General features: G+C 44.9%; 1 protein-coding gene across 4 annotated transcripts in view; it reads right to left on the reverse strand.

The window, feature by feature from the left end:
* YLPM1 (YLP motif containing 1) overlaps window positions 1-17,095 on the reverse strand; it is a 94,728-nt gene extending 77,633 nt beyond the window's left edge. For 3 of the 4 annotated variants that reach the window (XM_025200894.1, XM_025200884.1, XM_025200898.1), the window contains exons 1-5: window positions 16,734-17,095; window positions 10,737-10,982; window positions 8,268-8,462; window positions 3,594-4,357; window positions 319-1,247 (exon numbers count right to left, since the gene is read on the reverse strand). In XM_025200894.1, coding sequence (XP_025056679.1) covers window positions 319-1,247; window positions 3,594-4,357; window positions 8,268-8,462; window positions 10,737-10,982; window positions 16,734-17,087 — 2,488 coding nt within the window. In that variant the 5' untranslated portion in view covers window positions 17,088-17,095. Of the gene's footprint in view, window positions 1-18; window positions 1,248-3,593; window positions 4,358-8,267; window positions 8,463-10,736; window positions 10,983-16,733 lie in introns of all 4 variants that reach the window. The other variant, XM_025200888.1, reaches the window with a different exon arrangement.
* Window positions 17,096-17,101: the final 6 nt, after the last annotated feature.

The following is a 17,101-nucleotide window of genomic DNA, read 5'->3' on the forward strand; positions in this document are numbered from 1 at the left end:
CTCCTCCCAGGGCCATGCCTCTGCCACGGATGGCTGCCTGTCCCATACCTCTGTTTGCTTGTCCTCTGCCACGGACACTGTCCATTCTGCCCAATCCCCTGCCATGGCCATAGTCCATTCTACCCTGGCCATCATCCATTCTGCCCAGCCCCCTGCCACAGCTATCATCCATTCTGCCCATCCCGGCCCCATGACCATCATCCATTCTGCCCATTCCCCTGCCACAGCCATCATCCATTCTGCTGTATCCCCTGCCACAACCATCGTCCATTCTGCCCATCCCCCTGCCACGACCATCGTCCATTCTGCCGTATCCCCTGCCGCGGCCCTCCTCCATTCTGCCCTGACCCCTGCCGCGGCCCTCCTCCATTCTGCCCTGGCCTCTGCCCCGGCCATCCTCCATTCTGCCCTGGCCCCTGCCCCGGCCATCCTCCATTCTGCCCTGACCCCTGCCCCTGCTTACTGGTCCAGTGCCTCTATTGCCTTCTGACATAACTGTGCCTTTTACTCTGTTTTCTGACCCAGGTAGATCTTGCCCCAGGGTGCCATCTGAAACAGGCAATTTATTATCTGCAGAATTCAAGTCTTTATCTCCTGGTACAGGGGATGGAGTCACTATTGCTGTTTCTCCTGTTCTTGATGGAACAGGAGATTGCAAAATTGCAGAACTACTGGGAACAGATGCCAGTTTTTGACTCTGTGCGGGTGGAGGCTGAGTGGTTGGTTTGGACTCTTCTGCTTGCTGTGCTGGATCCTGAGAACTCCAAGTCCACTTTTTAGGCTCTGAAATGACTTCTTTTACTTCAGATTTGGGTGGTTCCTGTTGCATTTTTTTCAAGTCCTCATTTGGCTGGACTGGACCAGAGTTCTTTGCATCTGTATCAATGGGAATTGGAGTAGACTGAGTTCTATTTGCCATCTGTTGTTTTCCAGCAGCATCAGTAAAAGGTTCTTTGTTTTCAGTCCGGGACTCTGCTTGTAGCTGCTGTTGTCCAAAAGAAGGCCTGGGACCCCTGCACTGGGGCCCACTTGGTCGGGTACTATGCATCTGTGATGTAGTTGGGGTAGTATAAAACTGTGATGCTGGGCCACGTGGGATAGTCCCCCATTTGCTCGAAGACTGTCTATCTGACTTTTGATTTTCATATCTGGGTTTTGGACCTTCCAAGTGCTGGCCCTCAAAACGAGGCCCTCTTTGTCTTGGCCCTTCAAATCTCTCAAAACCTCTTCCTCGAGGTCCATCAAACCTACAGGAAAACAAGAGGCATTTTATTAAAAAGAACCAATCAGGTAAGAAATCTCTAGATGATACTTCCAAGTTATGAAGTCACTTTCATACAGAAGAAGGGTTCCTTATGAACAACTCTCATTGAACCACAGCAGAAACACAAATCAATGCTCTTCAACTGTAGAGTGCATAACTGAGTGATTCAAACCATTTGCAGAATCTGCAATCTCCAGCAAGCAATGCCAGATACAAAGCTACAAAATAATCACTGTAATACCCTCATGCTACACCCCCACATGCAGTTACATGCTTTACTGTTTCACATAATCAGGTGGCACTATTCATTTAGACTTCAAGGAAAATTCTGCCATGATAATGTGAGAGTAGCAGCATTTTAACTATTTCAGCAATGTCATTTAAAAACAAGTGGCAGGTGTAACACTCAGCCATGAAGACTAGTCACCACAGGAAAATATATCAGTCTGGAAACCAAGTATATTATATTAAGAAAACTTATGTCTAAATCCCTGTACTAAACTGACACCTAGATGATCAAGGTTCTATTTCCAGCTCTCTATGTGACAACAGGCACGTTACAGTTTCTCTCCCCCGATTCTCCATCAGAAATATAATTATATCCCTCCGCACAAGTGTGTGAATAAATCATGTCAAAAATAAACTTGAAAAGGCAGAGTATATAAATGCAAAAAAATAACATGGTGCATCACAAGCTAGCAAAGGCAATAATTTCAAAGCTAAGGCCAAGGCCCACTCCTCCGTTTATAATTTTATATCTTTTTTAAGCCATGTTAGAGTTACGTAACACCAGACACATGCATAAAAAGGCATGCATTTTTATTAAATAAGTACTATTAGTCTAGGAAACTTAACTTCAGTAGTGATATTCAGTGGCAGATCCAGGAACAAGGTAAGGGGTATATCCCCCACCCCAACTTTAACTGTGCCATGTATGTACAGTGAGCTCTGAGTTTGCTGCCCAGCCAGTGTGGGCTCCTGTTGGAGCTATGGGTGGGGAGCAAGCTGTAAGTTCACTACCTGATCAAGGCAGGATCTGGCCTTTTCATATGGCCCAGGGGCTGAATGCTGCTGCTATTCATCCTTCCTCTCCCCATACCCCAATTCAGCAGCAAGGGAAAGGAGGGGATGAGCTATGATGGCAGTACTCCTCCCCTGGGGTCTAGACCAGAGCAAAAGCACAGGCTCTGGCCAGACCCCATGCCAAGAACTCACACATGGCACAGCCAAAAAGGGTACAACCACGCCACTATGCCCCCTCTGGATCCACCTGTGGTCATATTGGAATTCTGCTTTGAAAACAGCACTGCATGGAAGAACCTGGAAAGCAGCTAGAATTCTTTCATACTAAACCAAGTTAAGGACAAAGTCTCAAGCTGTGGCTCCAGTTTTCAGTTTCTTCAGCAGTGCAAGTAGCTGCAGTTTAGGATCCAAACTGATTTTTTTTCCCCGATTTTACTACCATGCAACTTACTGGCTCCAAGGCAGTAACGGTAGTTGGAAACTTGCCTGAACTTCTTTCACAGTGTATACATTATAATATTATCAACTACATGTACGGTAATTTTGCTTGTATATAACCTTTAAATATTTCTAGATCAGCTGTTCCCAGACTGTGACCCAAGGATCACAATCAGCATAGCACTTGCAGAGGGTTTACAATGAGATATATTATCATCCTGTGCAGGCTTTTCTCTTGGTTTCTAGCTCAGGGGTCAGCAACTTATGGTCCACGGGCCAGAACCAATGAACAGAGGCAGTGGATCCAGTATGTGGTATGAGGACTTTGATGGTGGTAGAGGAGGTTTCAACTGTGGCATTCCACAGACCAGCAGCTGCACAGCTTTACCCATGCCATGTCATTGCCAGGTGATAGGGAGAAGTGGCTGGAAAATGTTGCTAAACCCTGTTCTAGCTGCATTAGAAGAAATTAAGAATACATTAAATATTTTAATGCACCTCTTCCATGGAAGCAACAGCTGGAATTGTAAAAGGGATGGTATGTGCTTGAGAATGTCAGGTATGCTGCTCTTTTCTCAATCTCACTAGAAAATGAGTTCTGTCCTAGGTAATGCCCAAGTGTAAAGCATGCTTCTCTGACCTTTCTTGCAGTAAGGTAAAAACAGAACACAGGGCACTTCTCTCAAACAAACAAACAAACAAACAGAGCACACAACATTGCACACAAGTCCCTCTACACTTAGGAGAGAACAAGAATGAAGCATGGGACAGACCTTCTATCGTTAATACATTACTGAGACGCAACCAAGTGCTCAAATGACTTGTTAAGAATAACATGTATAGAATGGAATGTATAAAGGAGGCTTACCTAGGACCTCTTGGTCCTTCAAAGTATGGTCCTCTTGGAGGGTCTGGAAGCAATCCACCTGATCTCAGAGGTTTATCTTGAGTGAAGGTAGTGATGGAGGTGGTGGGTGTAAGTGGTGAAGTTCCTGTGGAGGTTTTCAATTCCCCAGATCCTTGCTCAGATGAAACTGAGGCAAATGGCCCAGATTGTTTAGCCATGTGAACCTGACTGTTTCCTTGGTCTGAAGGGGCAATAGATGAAGTTATCTGAGAATGATAGGGTAAAGTTGCAGCTAAGCCAGATACTTTAGGTGCAAATGAAACAGGGGTGGGAAGTAGAGCTGGCCTTGGTGTCTCAGTAGGCTGGGGGCTCTGAGAACTAGATGTTGGGGGAATGGATGAATTTGGCATTTGAGAACCAGAAGACAGGGGTGGAGGAACCTGTGGAGGTGTTGTGGGAGGCAAAGTTGGAGGCATAACAGGAATGCTTCCTTGAGCTGTTTGAGTGTATGAAGCAAATGGAGGTGGCATTGTAACACTTCCAGGGTATTGATTCTTCATGTTCTGAAGTGAGTTTACTTTCTCCTGCAAATGGGATTGAGTAGCTTTCATCTGTCCCTGCCATGTTTGCCATTGTTTCTCATATTCCTGAAGCTGATCTTTGTGAGGATAGGTCTGGAGCTGATCCTGCCATTGCTGGAATTCACGCTCCCATTCTTTATGCAGTTGCTGGAACTGTTTCTGCTGTGTCTCATAATGTTGCAGCTGCATGTCCACTGACATGGTCTGTAACAAAAAAATGGAAATTACTGTAGAATACAATTTAAGATCCTGCTGGGGCTATGTTTTTTTAATATTACCCTCCATCAATCTCTGACTTGGGAAGAAGCTTGAGAGCCGAGCTATGTAAAAACAAAGGCAAACATGACCTTTGGCATCTGAAATATATTTGTGACATTCTGCTGTCTCCAACTTACAAGTTTCATTGCTGGAAGATGACAACACCTCCTCATACAAAAAGCCCACCTGCCTAGGGGATGAGGGGGAAGGAAAGCATACTTAGTAAAAAAAATTACTCCTGCAACCAATGTAACTGTTTAGAGCTCTGACTGTGATATTTTCTCTTTCTACTAAATTCCAAATTAATCAATCACTAAAATATATGGAACGCATGGTCCTGTTTCATCAGCTTGTCAATTTATTTCTCTGGGTGGACAGCAGTTCACATTAAATGGAAACATTTTCTGCATACTTAGGAACTGTATAAACTGCAGTAGTTTTCAGAGTCTAATTTGATTACCTTACAAACAAAGAACAATCTTTCCTTAAACTTGTGATAACTAGTCAATTATTTGCACTGTGGTAGTATCCAGGAACCCCACTCAGGATTCAGGACTCATGACTATAACTGCTATTTTAAAAAAAAAAACACTCATAATAGACGCGGTGTTTTCCAAAGAACAGGGATCTGAAGTGGGCCTCAAGAGACCTAAATTCTATTCCTGATTCAGTTACTAACCTGCTGGGACACCTTGATCTCTCCACGAGCTCTCAGTGTACGTTTCTCCCATTTCTCCTTGTCTAGTCGAACTCACACATTTAGACTGCAAGCTTTTGCATACAGGGACCATCTCCCACTATGAAAACGTACAACCCTTAAGCCAGTGATTCTCAACCTTTTTTGACTCAAGTCACCCCTCGGAAAATGCCAGACCTTAGTTTTCACTTGCGTTTTGACTACAGAAAAATAATAGAGCTATTCTTCTATTGCAAAGAACTCAGAAAGACCACAACAGGTCAGAACATTTTTAATGCTACGGATTCCTATTTGAAATCTCTGGGTATTTTATGTCAATCATGTTTGCATACCTAACAGTGCTAACATTGTGCAACACCCCTTGAAAGGATCTCAAGGCATCCCAGAGTGCTGCAATATCCTGGTTGAGAATCACTGTCTTAGACCTTTGGGGTCCTCATCACCATTTTATACCTTGGTTATACTTTTAAATTAGGTGTAATTTACTTTTAAAATAAGAATAAAAAAGGACCCATGCCACAAAGAAGTTGAAAACATATAGGTCCCACAACCCCACAACAATCGCCTTTGTTTTGCAACTGCACTGTCAAGCCCAGCTAGCCATTCTTAGAGATGTTGATTATTTTCTGTCTTCCTACTAATTTATATTGATAATACAAATCCTGAGGTAGAGTATCACAATTAGTTGCATTTTATCTAAACATTTTTATTTTTGGCATTCTTGCATTATCATTTTTAACATGTGGGAACAAATGATGCGGCCTGGAGTAGTCTGGGATGGGTCATGGCTGACTACATGGCTCTGGGAGACAGTCTTAGAGGTTCAGGGGCTCAAGTAGTCTTCTCGTCGGTCCTCCCAGTCAGCGGTCGTAGCCAGCACCACAGCAATTGCATTGGGGAGGTCAACTCATGGCTTTGGAGTTGGTGCCACCGTGCAGGGTTCGGCTTTCTAGACCATGATCTGTACTTCCAGGATAGGACCTTGCTGGGACATGACAGTCTACATCTCTCTCCAAAATGTAAGTGTCTGTTCTCTTACAGGTTGGCAGACCTCCGATGTAAAACTTTAAACTAGCTTCATTAGGGGACGAGGATGACGAAGCCAGGATGAGACCAGGGAAGACGAGCCACAAACCGCACGCTGGAATTGACCAGGTAAGTACTAAGGGGCACACTAAGAAACAGGATAGGGGAGTACTAAGGGCACCTACTGGGGGGCTTAGGTGTCTCTATACTAATGCTAGAGGTATGGGTAACAAGCAGGAGGAACTTGAACTCCTGCTTGCAGACAAAGATTTCAACCTGGTTGGACTAACAGAAACCTGGTGGGACCTTTCCCACAACTGGGCAGTGGGCATTGAGGGTTACAGGCTATACAGGCAGGATAGATTGGGGAAAAAAAGGGGGGGGTCGTTGCTCTATACATCAGGGAACATTATACATCTTCTTTAATAAAGATGAGGACAGAAGAAGGACAAATTGAAGTCCTATGGGTCAGATTACAAGAGGGTAGGGGTGAAAAGGACTTGGTAGTGGAGGTCTACTACAGACCCCCACCCCAGGATGAGGAGTTAGACCTAGAATTCTCGAAACAGCTCTCAAAGGCAGTACACTCAAAGGACCTAGTGGTTATGGGTGACTTAAATTACCCAGACATCTGCTGGGAGGAGCAGTCAGCCAGGTCTGCCCATTCCCGTAGGTTCCTAACCTGCATACAGGACATGCACCTAACACAGGAGCTATGCAGTCCCACTAGGGGAAATGCCATACTTGACTTGGTACTGGCCACAGGGGAGGACTTGGTGGGGGATCTACAGATACAAGGTCACCTAGGGGATAGTGACCACCAGTTGATATGATTCACTATCCGGCGAAAAGTGGAAAAGGCAAGGCAGGAGTGCTAGACTTCCAGAAGGCCAACTTCAGTGAGCTCAGGAGATTAGTTAGAGTGAGACTGAGGGGTAATCACATCTGTGAGTTGGGAGTCCAAGAAGGGTTGGTGTTCCTCAAGGGACTGATCTTGCAGGTACAGAGGGGCACCAACCCAGTTCACACAAAGGGGGGCAAAAGAGCCAAAAAACCTTCTTGGCTGAACAGGGAAATCCAGGACAGCCTTCAGAGGAAAAGAGAGGCTTACAGGCTGTGGAAGCAGGGGGTGGCCACCAAAGAAGAGTACATCTGCTTGGCTTGTGCTTGCAGGGAAGCTGAGAGGAAGGCCAAAGCAGATACTGAACTCAAGTTTGCAACAAAGATTAAGAGTAACAAAAAGTCATTCTTTAAGTACATAGGGAGCAATGCGGCGGCGCAGGGTAACATAGGACTTCTACAGAATGGTCTAGGGAAGCTTGTAACAGACAGGATGGATAAAGCAGAGCTTTTAAATGACTTCTTTGCATCTGTGTTCCTGGACGCGGATACAAACATGCTTTCCAATAAGACTTTAGTCTGGTGTGAGAGAAATACCAATCCACCTACGGTTAGCACTGACCCAGTGAAGGAGCACTTGGAGGGGTTGGACATATTTAAGTCAGCGGGCACTGATGATCTTCACCCAATGGTACTAAAGAAATTGGCTGGTGTCATAGCAAAACCACTGGCACAACTGTTTTAGTGTTCATGGCACTCAGGACAGGTCCCAGAAAACTGGAAAAGGGCCAATGTGGTCCCTACTTTCAAGAATGGGAGGAAGGAGGACCTGGGTAAGTATAGGCTGGGTAGCCTCACCTCTATTCTTGGCAAGACCTTAGAAAAAATCATAAAGGATCACATTTGTTAGGGGCCAGCAGGTAATACAACGTTAAGGGGAAACCAGCATGGGTTTATAGCAGCCTAGCTGGGGTTCCCCTGCTGTAAACAATGACACCCAACCAGCATTTTTGTCATTTTAAACACACTTCTCTTTTCTAAACTTAGCACCCTGCAGTAAAAAACTGCGACAAACATGCCACAAGTGGCACTGGCAGCCTGTGTGTGTGGGGCACGTAGCAGACCAAGCAGGGACACAGGGGCAGGGAGCAGAAAACAGGAGAAGGGGATCAGAGTGCCACTTGGGGAAGGTGAGGGCTTAATTTGTGGCCCGCCTGCCAGAAAGGTTCGCACCCACTGCTTTACATCATTAACAAAGCAAATATACCCAGTACAATGTCCTCACAGACTGACCTGTAGGTGGGGAGGCTGCTGTATGATCTGTTGATACTGCTGTAGGATCTGTTGCAGCTGTGCATGCTTCTGCATTATTCTCTGATACTGAAAGCCAACTCGATGGTGTGGATGCTGCTGCCACTGTGCTGCTGCCACCTGCAACTGCTGCAACCTCAAGTCTTCCTCAGAGTCCTCAGGAGGTTCAATATTCAGCTAAGAAGACAAGTAAATAGTATAAGGGAAAGCTCATTCAAGCACAACAGATAAACAATGGGTCACGACCCAATTCACAGAAGTTTCAGGTCAGTTCATAATTCTGTGACCCTGCATTTCAGTGTTCTGCCCTTGCATGGCACTGCCAGGAGGTGTCTGTTTTCTTCATTCAAATGGATACTTCAAGACAAAATTCAAGTTTCTGAGAATTTGCCTGTTTTAAAAGTCATTAAGCATGTTGGCAGAAAGGATTTTGTGCAGAAAGATTTCACTCCATTCTTTAATATTATCTCCCAAGGTCTAGAGTGGAAAACAAGATTACCATTCTCCTTTCCAGCACACAACTGGAACATAACATATATAACAATTAGAAGAAATAATTATGAAGTAAATCAAACTCCAACCTGTCCCAAAATTCAGGTGTGATCAGGCCTGGGGTATGGAGCTCAGAAACTTGCACACTTTCAGTTTTCAGGTTGGCTACTTTAGATTGAATCTGGGACATTAGCTTGGGCTAGTCTTGTGACTGCAAAGGGAAAAGGCGCTAATACCATCACTCCTGACAAAACTGAGACCTATAGTTTGTCTCTGAAAAAAGATTTCTCTAAGTTCCCAAACCTGCCAGCACAGAAGCATATGGGCAAACAGGCTGGTCCAGCCAAATTGAAAAAGCACTGAGAGACGGTACAGTTTAGTATATAAGCAAGATTTGGACTCAAATTCCAAGCCCCTAAGTTATTGGAGGATCTTGGCAAGTCATCTCCTCAAATATAAAATGGGAGATACTGAACACTTCTGCAAAATGCTTGAGACCTGTGAATGAAAGATGCTGAGTAAAAGCCAGGAATACAGGAGGGACTATTATTAAGGTTTTCCAACCTTTTCAATTTAAGACCCTAATTTTAGCTGCTTTTAACTTTGCCAAAATGTAAGCATTACATTTTCAGTACTGGGTGTCTGCCCCAAGAAAAATCTTCTGGCAAACTTCTTTTATCCATTGTTTAAAAGCTCTAGCACCCCCTGTGCTCTAAAGACTTGAAATTTATTAAACAAGTGGCCTCTGTATCAAATGAGTGTCTTTTGTATTCCTTGAGAACTGCTCAAAGTTAGCGAAGTTAGAAGTCTTTGAAAAATGACGGTTCACACATGCTCATAGTAAGGCTTAAAAACAACAATCTCCTAGGATTCCATTCTTACTTAACATGCTCAGACCTTTACTCCTAGCACAGACCAGTCTACGTATGTTATTCCATAGAACAGGGCTGTTCAACTTCTGGGAGGCCAGGGACCACGTACTAGGTGAGCAGCACACCCTTCAAGGTGCACACCAGGCATCACAGACTCCTTCCATCTGCAGCACAGGTGCCTTCCCACAAGAGCAATGCAGGGTCCTGACCGCCCAAGGAGCTCCCTACCACTGCAGGCTCCTTGGGTCCCATGGGCCATGCAGCCCTGCCCCACCCCCAGGGGCAGGGACAAGAAATGGAGGCTGATGAAGAGAGGGAGAGCTCAAAGACCCCCAATGCAGCAACAGAAGAACAAATGGTGCCCCAACTGGGAGGCCAGGGGCCATGAGTTAACCCTCCACAGGCCACATCTGGTCTGCAGACCACCAGTTGGATGGCTCTGCCATAAAGTAATTGCACATATACCATTCTCTCACAGTTCCTATGTATGACTGGATAGTACATCATCTACATGAGAGCAAATGAGGATACTCCAATACAGAACATCCTATTCCAGGGTCACAGGAATGAAGTCCGACTTTCCTGGACACGGTTTCACTGGGCTGGGGTAAGGCCAGGATCCAGAACTAAGAGCAGAGATCCTGGTCTCCCCTGTGCCAAAAATCATTCAGAGATACAAGAAAACCATCCGATTAATACACAGAAAGGATAAAGCTAGACCTGGGGCATCTTGGGGGAGGACTGGGCAAGGAGCACAGGACTAAAAGCTAGCATGAAAACTAGGACTGACTGGTCAGAAGAGTAAGAATGAGTGCCAGGGAGGAATATGAGAAAAGAAAGGAAGCTGACGGGGTAGTAGGGAATTATGATGGAATGAGGAGCTTGTGGGGAAGGGAGACCTGCAAGAAGCTAGGAATCTGGGGATGGGAATGGGACAGACTTCTGAGTGACTGACTTTACAACCTTACTAGAGTTCTTTTCATGTGGGGCTTTTTTTGCCATGTAATTATTATTCAGACACAGATGAAAGACTAAGAATGTTTTTATAAAATAACATAACACATAGAATGGCATCTTTTTCACACACCTTTGATTCGGCAGCTGAGAGAGGAGGATCCTCTTCTTTGGGAGCTGGTGTTGCAGGCTCTTTAAGTGAAGGAGCTTCAGACTGCTGATTAGTAGCATTTGCTTTCCCTTCCTCTTGCTTTACTCTCTGCTCAGGAGCATCCTTCACTGTTCCTGTGCTCTTCAGTTGCTGCTGTCCCTGTGCATGGGCTTTTGCCCTCTGCTGCAAGCTAAGTAGGTGTTGCTGGTACCAATACTGCTGCTGTTCCTACAACAAACAAAAAAAAATGAGTATTACAGTAGCAGCCAGGCTTACCATGCCAGATTTTGGCATTGAAGAAAGCGGCCAAGCACCAAAATTTGGCAGAGGAAGCAATCTTTAGAGTTGTACTTTTGCCTATTACAAAAGTGGCATGTGCTTCATTGTCATCATCATCTCTATTGCAACAGAGGTCAAAAGATCAAAAACATGGTTCAAGCATCACTATGCCAAATACTGCACAGATACTGTAGAAGGTCTGATGGCATACTTTGACATTTTCTGGACAGAGTGATGCTGGAGAGCTTATTCTGAATGCCCAAGATACTTATTTTCATTATATGTGGTACGGTAACTCCCTACTATTCTGTACCATTATTAAATTCTTTCTAGATTTCAAAACCCAATAGCAAATACTTCCTCCAAGCTGAAATTATGACAAGTCCACAAATGATTTTCATATTTTTCCAAGACAGTAAATAGTAGAACACCATAATATCTATACTTTAGGGGTGCACCAATAAAGATTTTCTTGGCCAATTATTAACCAGCCATATCAGCCAATACTGATCCAATAACCAATTTACAGGAATGCAGCTAGGCAGCATACAGAGCATCTCCCTGCAGGTAAGTCTGTGGAGGGGAAGGTGCATGGTGGGGGGGAGATCAAGGCCTCCACACAGTGATGAAGGGAGTGGAGCAGGGGCTGGAGGCACTGCTCAGCCAGGGTGATGAACGTGACCCGCAGTCGGGAGCGAGACAGAGCCGCAGGCAGCTCGTCCAGGAGATTAGTATCCCGGCTCTTAAACATGGCAGCTGGGGCGCTTGAACTAAAACTCATTAAATGAGCTTTAGTTCAAGTGCTACTGCCACCATTTTTAAGCACAGGGATGTTTTTAACCAGAAATGAGCCAAGCAGGGTGAGGGCAGATGTGGGCTGCTCACTGCAGGCTCAGAGCTCTCCACCCTACTACCTTTGCTCTAGGGGCCCTGCACCAGCCACATGCCCCCTCCCCACCCTGCAGCGGGAAGCACAACTCACCACCCCCACTGCTGCTGGGTGGGCAGAGGATGCACAGCTGGCACGGGCTCCCGAGGGAAAGGCAGCACAGTGGACAGCCACAACCCACAGTAAGCCTCCTGCATCCACCATGTGCACAAATCTGGGGGCCACATGCCCCCCCATGCCTCCCCCACATGGGAGTGTGCACAGCAGCAGGGAGCCCTCCCCTCCCCACCCAATCCCCTGAACAAGCCTCCCACAGCTCTGTCCTACTCCCTGTCCTGGCCCTGGGTCCCATTCACTGCCCTGGCTAGGCAGCACCCCAGCCCCAGGTCCTGCTCCCACTCCACTCCCCTCCCCTCCCCTCCCTGTGGAGGCCTTGATCTGCCCCTCCCCACATCCCTTCCCTTTTACCTGCAGGGCACTGGCTCTACACACTGCCTGGCTGCATTCCTGGCCACATGCATGAGTGTGGTTGTGCGTATGCACATGATGTTTGGGGGCCTTAGCCAGAAGACACGTTATATTTATCAGTGAACGTTATCAGCTGCACCAGCCAAAAAAAAGCCAACAGCTGATAACATTCATTTTCCTTTTATTGATGCCAATCGAATATGCAACTGATATATCGGTGCACCTCTACTACACTTCATCATGGTTTTCACTAACTAATCATAAGTATCCTGGTTATTATTACTCAGTAACTGGAATTTATGCTTGCAAGTCAATAAAATGCTGAGCGCCATAACTTAAATACGATATAAGGAGATAAACTAATTCTACTTCACAGGCTCAGAAGTGATTATTTACTAAGCATGAAGACTGAAGAAACATCTATATCCATATATATATTAAAACTTCATTTATTCAAAGAATTTACAAAGCTTTTTTAAGCATGTTGCAAAGGAAATAGATTTGTATCCAATATCCATTTGTATATATCCTAAAAGCTACACACAGAGTAGCCCAGTGGTGCTCAACTTTTTGACCCTTGGGCCAGGTGGGCAGAACCAGGTCTGTCAATTTGACAGTGTGCAGTGCGGAACCAGTCAGGGGCCGATGAAGCTAGTGGGAACAGCCTGGCTGGGGCCCGATGTAGCTGTGTCAGGCCCCATTTGGCTCCAAGGGCTGTGACTGGATGCAACTGTGCGGGAATGAGGTCCAATCACTCTGTGCAGGGCTTGCCCAGCTAGGGCCAATCCAGAAACATGGAGCTTGGAAATTTGACAGTGGGTAACTGGTGGCAATGTTCATTACCACTGCTCCCCCACTGTCAAGTTTCTGGACCTGTGGGGAGACCTGAACACTGGATTACGCGACTCTGAGTTGGATCTAGCCCACATGCCGAGGTTGAGCACCCCTGGTGTAGTCTATTAAATCATAAGCTGAGGTAGCAACTTCATCTTCTTTGAAACCTCTGACTATCCTGCATTTTTCATACGATTCTTATTCATCCCCCATACTCTCCTCTCCCTGAACATACTGTCAAGGAAAAAAAAACAGCAGAGAGATGGGACAGAATCCAACAGGACAGATAATACATTTTAAAATATAAGTGTGAATTCAACATTGGTAGGTGATGCCATATGAAAATCTCAAGATTGAAGTCTCTCCAATTCATCTTAAAACATGAACAAAATAAGCTCATGGAGTGCAAGTTTCCTCCAACAATATACTTCATAGCTGAAATGGAAGGGAACATTTCTAGTCACAAGAGGTAAAGCTGAAAAATTAAGTTCTATTTTAAAAAATGCTTCTGTAAAAAAAACCTGTACCATATCGATTAGGTACAAAACAGCATAGCATGTAATTTTAAACCCCAAAACTAACCTATGCCAAAGTCCTTCGTAATCAGGATTCAGATCAAGACACAAAGCACTCTGATTCCTATGGACAGAGAATATACACCCATGCTTACAGTCCATGCTCCCAAAAGCTTCCCATGCACTTTTATATTTAAGACATAGCAAGAGCATACAGAGCATCCCCAAGCTGAAGTCAACCATTCTTTCTAAAAAAGTCATCAGACACTGTTCTACAAACAGTGATGAATGTTATAATAGACAGATAAAAGACTGACAGACAGTTGCACTTATGCTGTCATTCATGGGTCCAACCTATCTTCTCTTAAATATGGCCACAGGTGCCAGTAGGTTCAATAAAATGGTAAGATCCCATTATATATATTTCCTAGTACATAAGCCCAGAACTACACATGTTCCAATGTCTGAATGATAAAATTAAAATCAAATACCTGATTAAGGGCTAGTACTCTCCCATTCTCAATCTGGTGTTCATTCATGGAGTCCTGTTACTATCAATATTATTCCTATGCACAAGAAATGCCAGAGTATCAAGGAATACCTTCTTTCACCTCTGGTTAGCTAATATTCTTCTCAGAGAGCACCTCGTACCAGTCAGCCAAGCACCTTTCCCTCCAGGCTGGATGACTACAAAACACTTGACCAAAAGTCTAACAGTCATCAGTCACAACCACACACAAGTTCTACCTTGGATAAGATGTAAAGGCTCACCCAGCTCTTAAGCAAGAAAAAACAAAATTGTACATAAGATTAATAACTCATTTGTTCCATTGGATCCCCATTCAGTTCTGTACCCTTTCAAGGGCATCTGGCCAGCAATATTTTTTGCAAGCATTATAACTGATAGAGTCCATGCTAAAAAATCTGGATGCCTGGATTGTGGTATTTAAAGATCAAGATGAGTCTGAGTATCATTAGGCCATAATGCAAGACCCACCTTTTGGGGCAGCAAGACCTTTGCCAATGAGGAAAGGAAAAGAAAGGTTTGCTGATGCACAGCATGGAAGAAAGACTAGAAAATAAACACTAAAAAACCAGCATGCTGGAACATACAGTTTTGGAACTCATGCATTTTTTTCCATTAAGGATACATGATCTTTGTTTTATATTGTACATTATAGAGTACACAGATAAGAAAGATAATGATACACAATAAAATAAATGTGATAGACAGAACTTTTTTAAAAATACAGCTGACCATAAAGAGAGAGAGGATTATTTTCACTTTACTACCCAATACGCTAAATGACACTGTACTGATACTAACCACCCCCCACAAGGAAGAATCTGTTCTTATATACAGCGGAAGAAAAATAAGACAACAGGAACAATACATGACACTCAAACTATTTGGCTGTTACCACTGTTATACCAGGACAAGATTAGAAAAATTTATCTTCTCTGCTGACCGGGTTGTAACCGTTAACAAACCAAAAGATTTAAAAATTCTTCTTCATATAATATAAGTTATGGTACTTCCATGTTTGCTCTTTAGGACCTTTAAGATACCATTTTCTTCTTAAAAAATAAATTTGAATTTTCCATTACTTCCATTTCAATAAGCTATATTAATGCTCAGTTAAAGCTCCACACGTGTGCACTCAAAAATCAGAAAGTGTTGGGAATGTTCCTTCAGCTATAAATCTGCTTCCCCAGAACATATATTACAATAATATAATAACTACAACTATGTCATACCAGGGGTAGGTCTGGGTAGTTCTGGAAATATTTTTTTGCATTACTGGAAACAGTACTTAAGATGGCTATCCTCCCTGGGATGAGGAAGAACTGCAATATTGTTATATTACAATGTTAACATTGCCAATAGACACTCGTTCAGCACTTTTGAGTGCCTAGTGTGCAACTTCACTATTAAATTAACACTAAGTTATGCATGCAATTTTCTTTTTTTTAAAGAAATAAAGAACTAGAAGACTCCCACTTCAGTAAAAAGATCAACTGGTACACTCATACAACAGCAATTTGTGAACTCCACAGGCACCACCTCATCTATGGATGACCAAGAGTAGTAGGGTCTGTTAGAAATAACCCTATTTTGCACATAGACATACTCCAGTATGCAACTAAGTGGATATAAAAAAATATATCCCTAAAGGATAATAATTTTAAACGTCTGTAATTTAAAATCTACATAGCTTTTCAAACATAGTTTTAGAGCTGAAAAGCAAAAGTCAACTCATAAAAAACGCTTGTCTGTGTTAGACTCATGAAAACAAAGTTAAATTTTTTAAAGCACGTGCTTCAACACTGAATCTGCAACTGGATCTGTGCAGGCAAATCCCTGTGACCATGCAAAACCTCGCTAGTCTTAATCGGCTACAACTACAATACAGGGCCTCAGTGATAATCTTACATAAGGACTTCACCTGAAGCAAGGGAGATGTTTCTCATTTACTACAAGTGAATAATCCCATGAGTCTGTTTACATGTGTGAAGCTAAATGTGTGCACATTGGAAGATTAGGGGGCCAGAGCGCACAGCCCTCCACAGAAAAGTGCGTTGCTCCAAAGGACAAGATTAGGTGCTGATCCTGCAACACACAACATACAAGATGCATCTGGAAGTGGGCAAACTGGAGCCAATGGGTACTGTGCGAGGTTCACCTGCACATTATACTTTACAGAACTGGGGTCTGACAGGTTTAAGACAAGCCCCCGTAGGGCTGGAGCCCAAGCACGGCTGAAAACCCTTGTGCATTTGTCCCACTGCAGTCTGGGAACAGCTGCCACCCCACTAGGCTCCTGAAAAGCCAAACATTTCAGGTCATTTAAAAACAATTCACTTACTGAGTTGCTGCCGATGTGCTTGCCCTTAACCCAACCTCTCTTCAGCTCAAAGGACACATGTAATCTGTGGTACCGGTCCCCCCGCCCAGAGCTCCCTTCTCGGCCTGCCAGGACCCCCTGCTCTTACCTGGGGTGTCATGGTGGAGGGGTCGGGCTGCGCGGCGCTGTGCGGCTCGGCTCCAGCGCCAGCCTCCTTGGCAGCACTGTCCTGAGGGGCCGCCGCAGCGGGTGGCGGCAATGAGGCCTGGAAGAGGGGCTGGGGCTTGGGTTGGGGCTGCGGCAGGTAGGCCGGGGGAGGCGCGGTGTAGGCCTGGCCCGGTGGCAGGTAGGACTGTGAGGCGCTGGGCGGTGGCTCGGAGTAGCCGGGCGCACGGGGCGGGTAGGAGGGTGGCTGGGCCGGCGCGGGCTCAGCCGGCAGGTAGCCGGGCGGTGGGTAGGGCGGTGCGGGGCCCGGTGACTGCGGCGGCGACGACAGCTCCATGTCGGTGGGGCCGG

Source organism: Alligator sinensis, unplaced genomic scaffold, assembly GCF_000455745.1.
Source record: "Alligator sinensis unplaced genomic scaffold, ASM45574v1 scaffold280_1, whole genome shotgun sequence".
NCBI lineage: Eukaryota > Metazoa > Chordata > Crocodylia > Alligatoridae > Alligator > Alligator sinensis.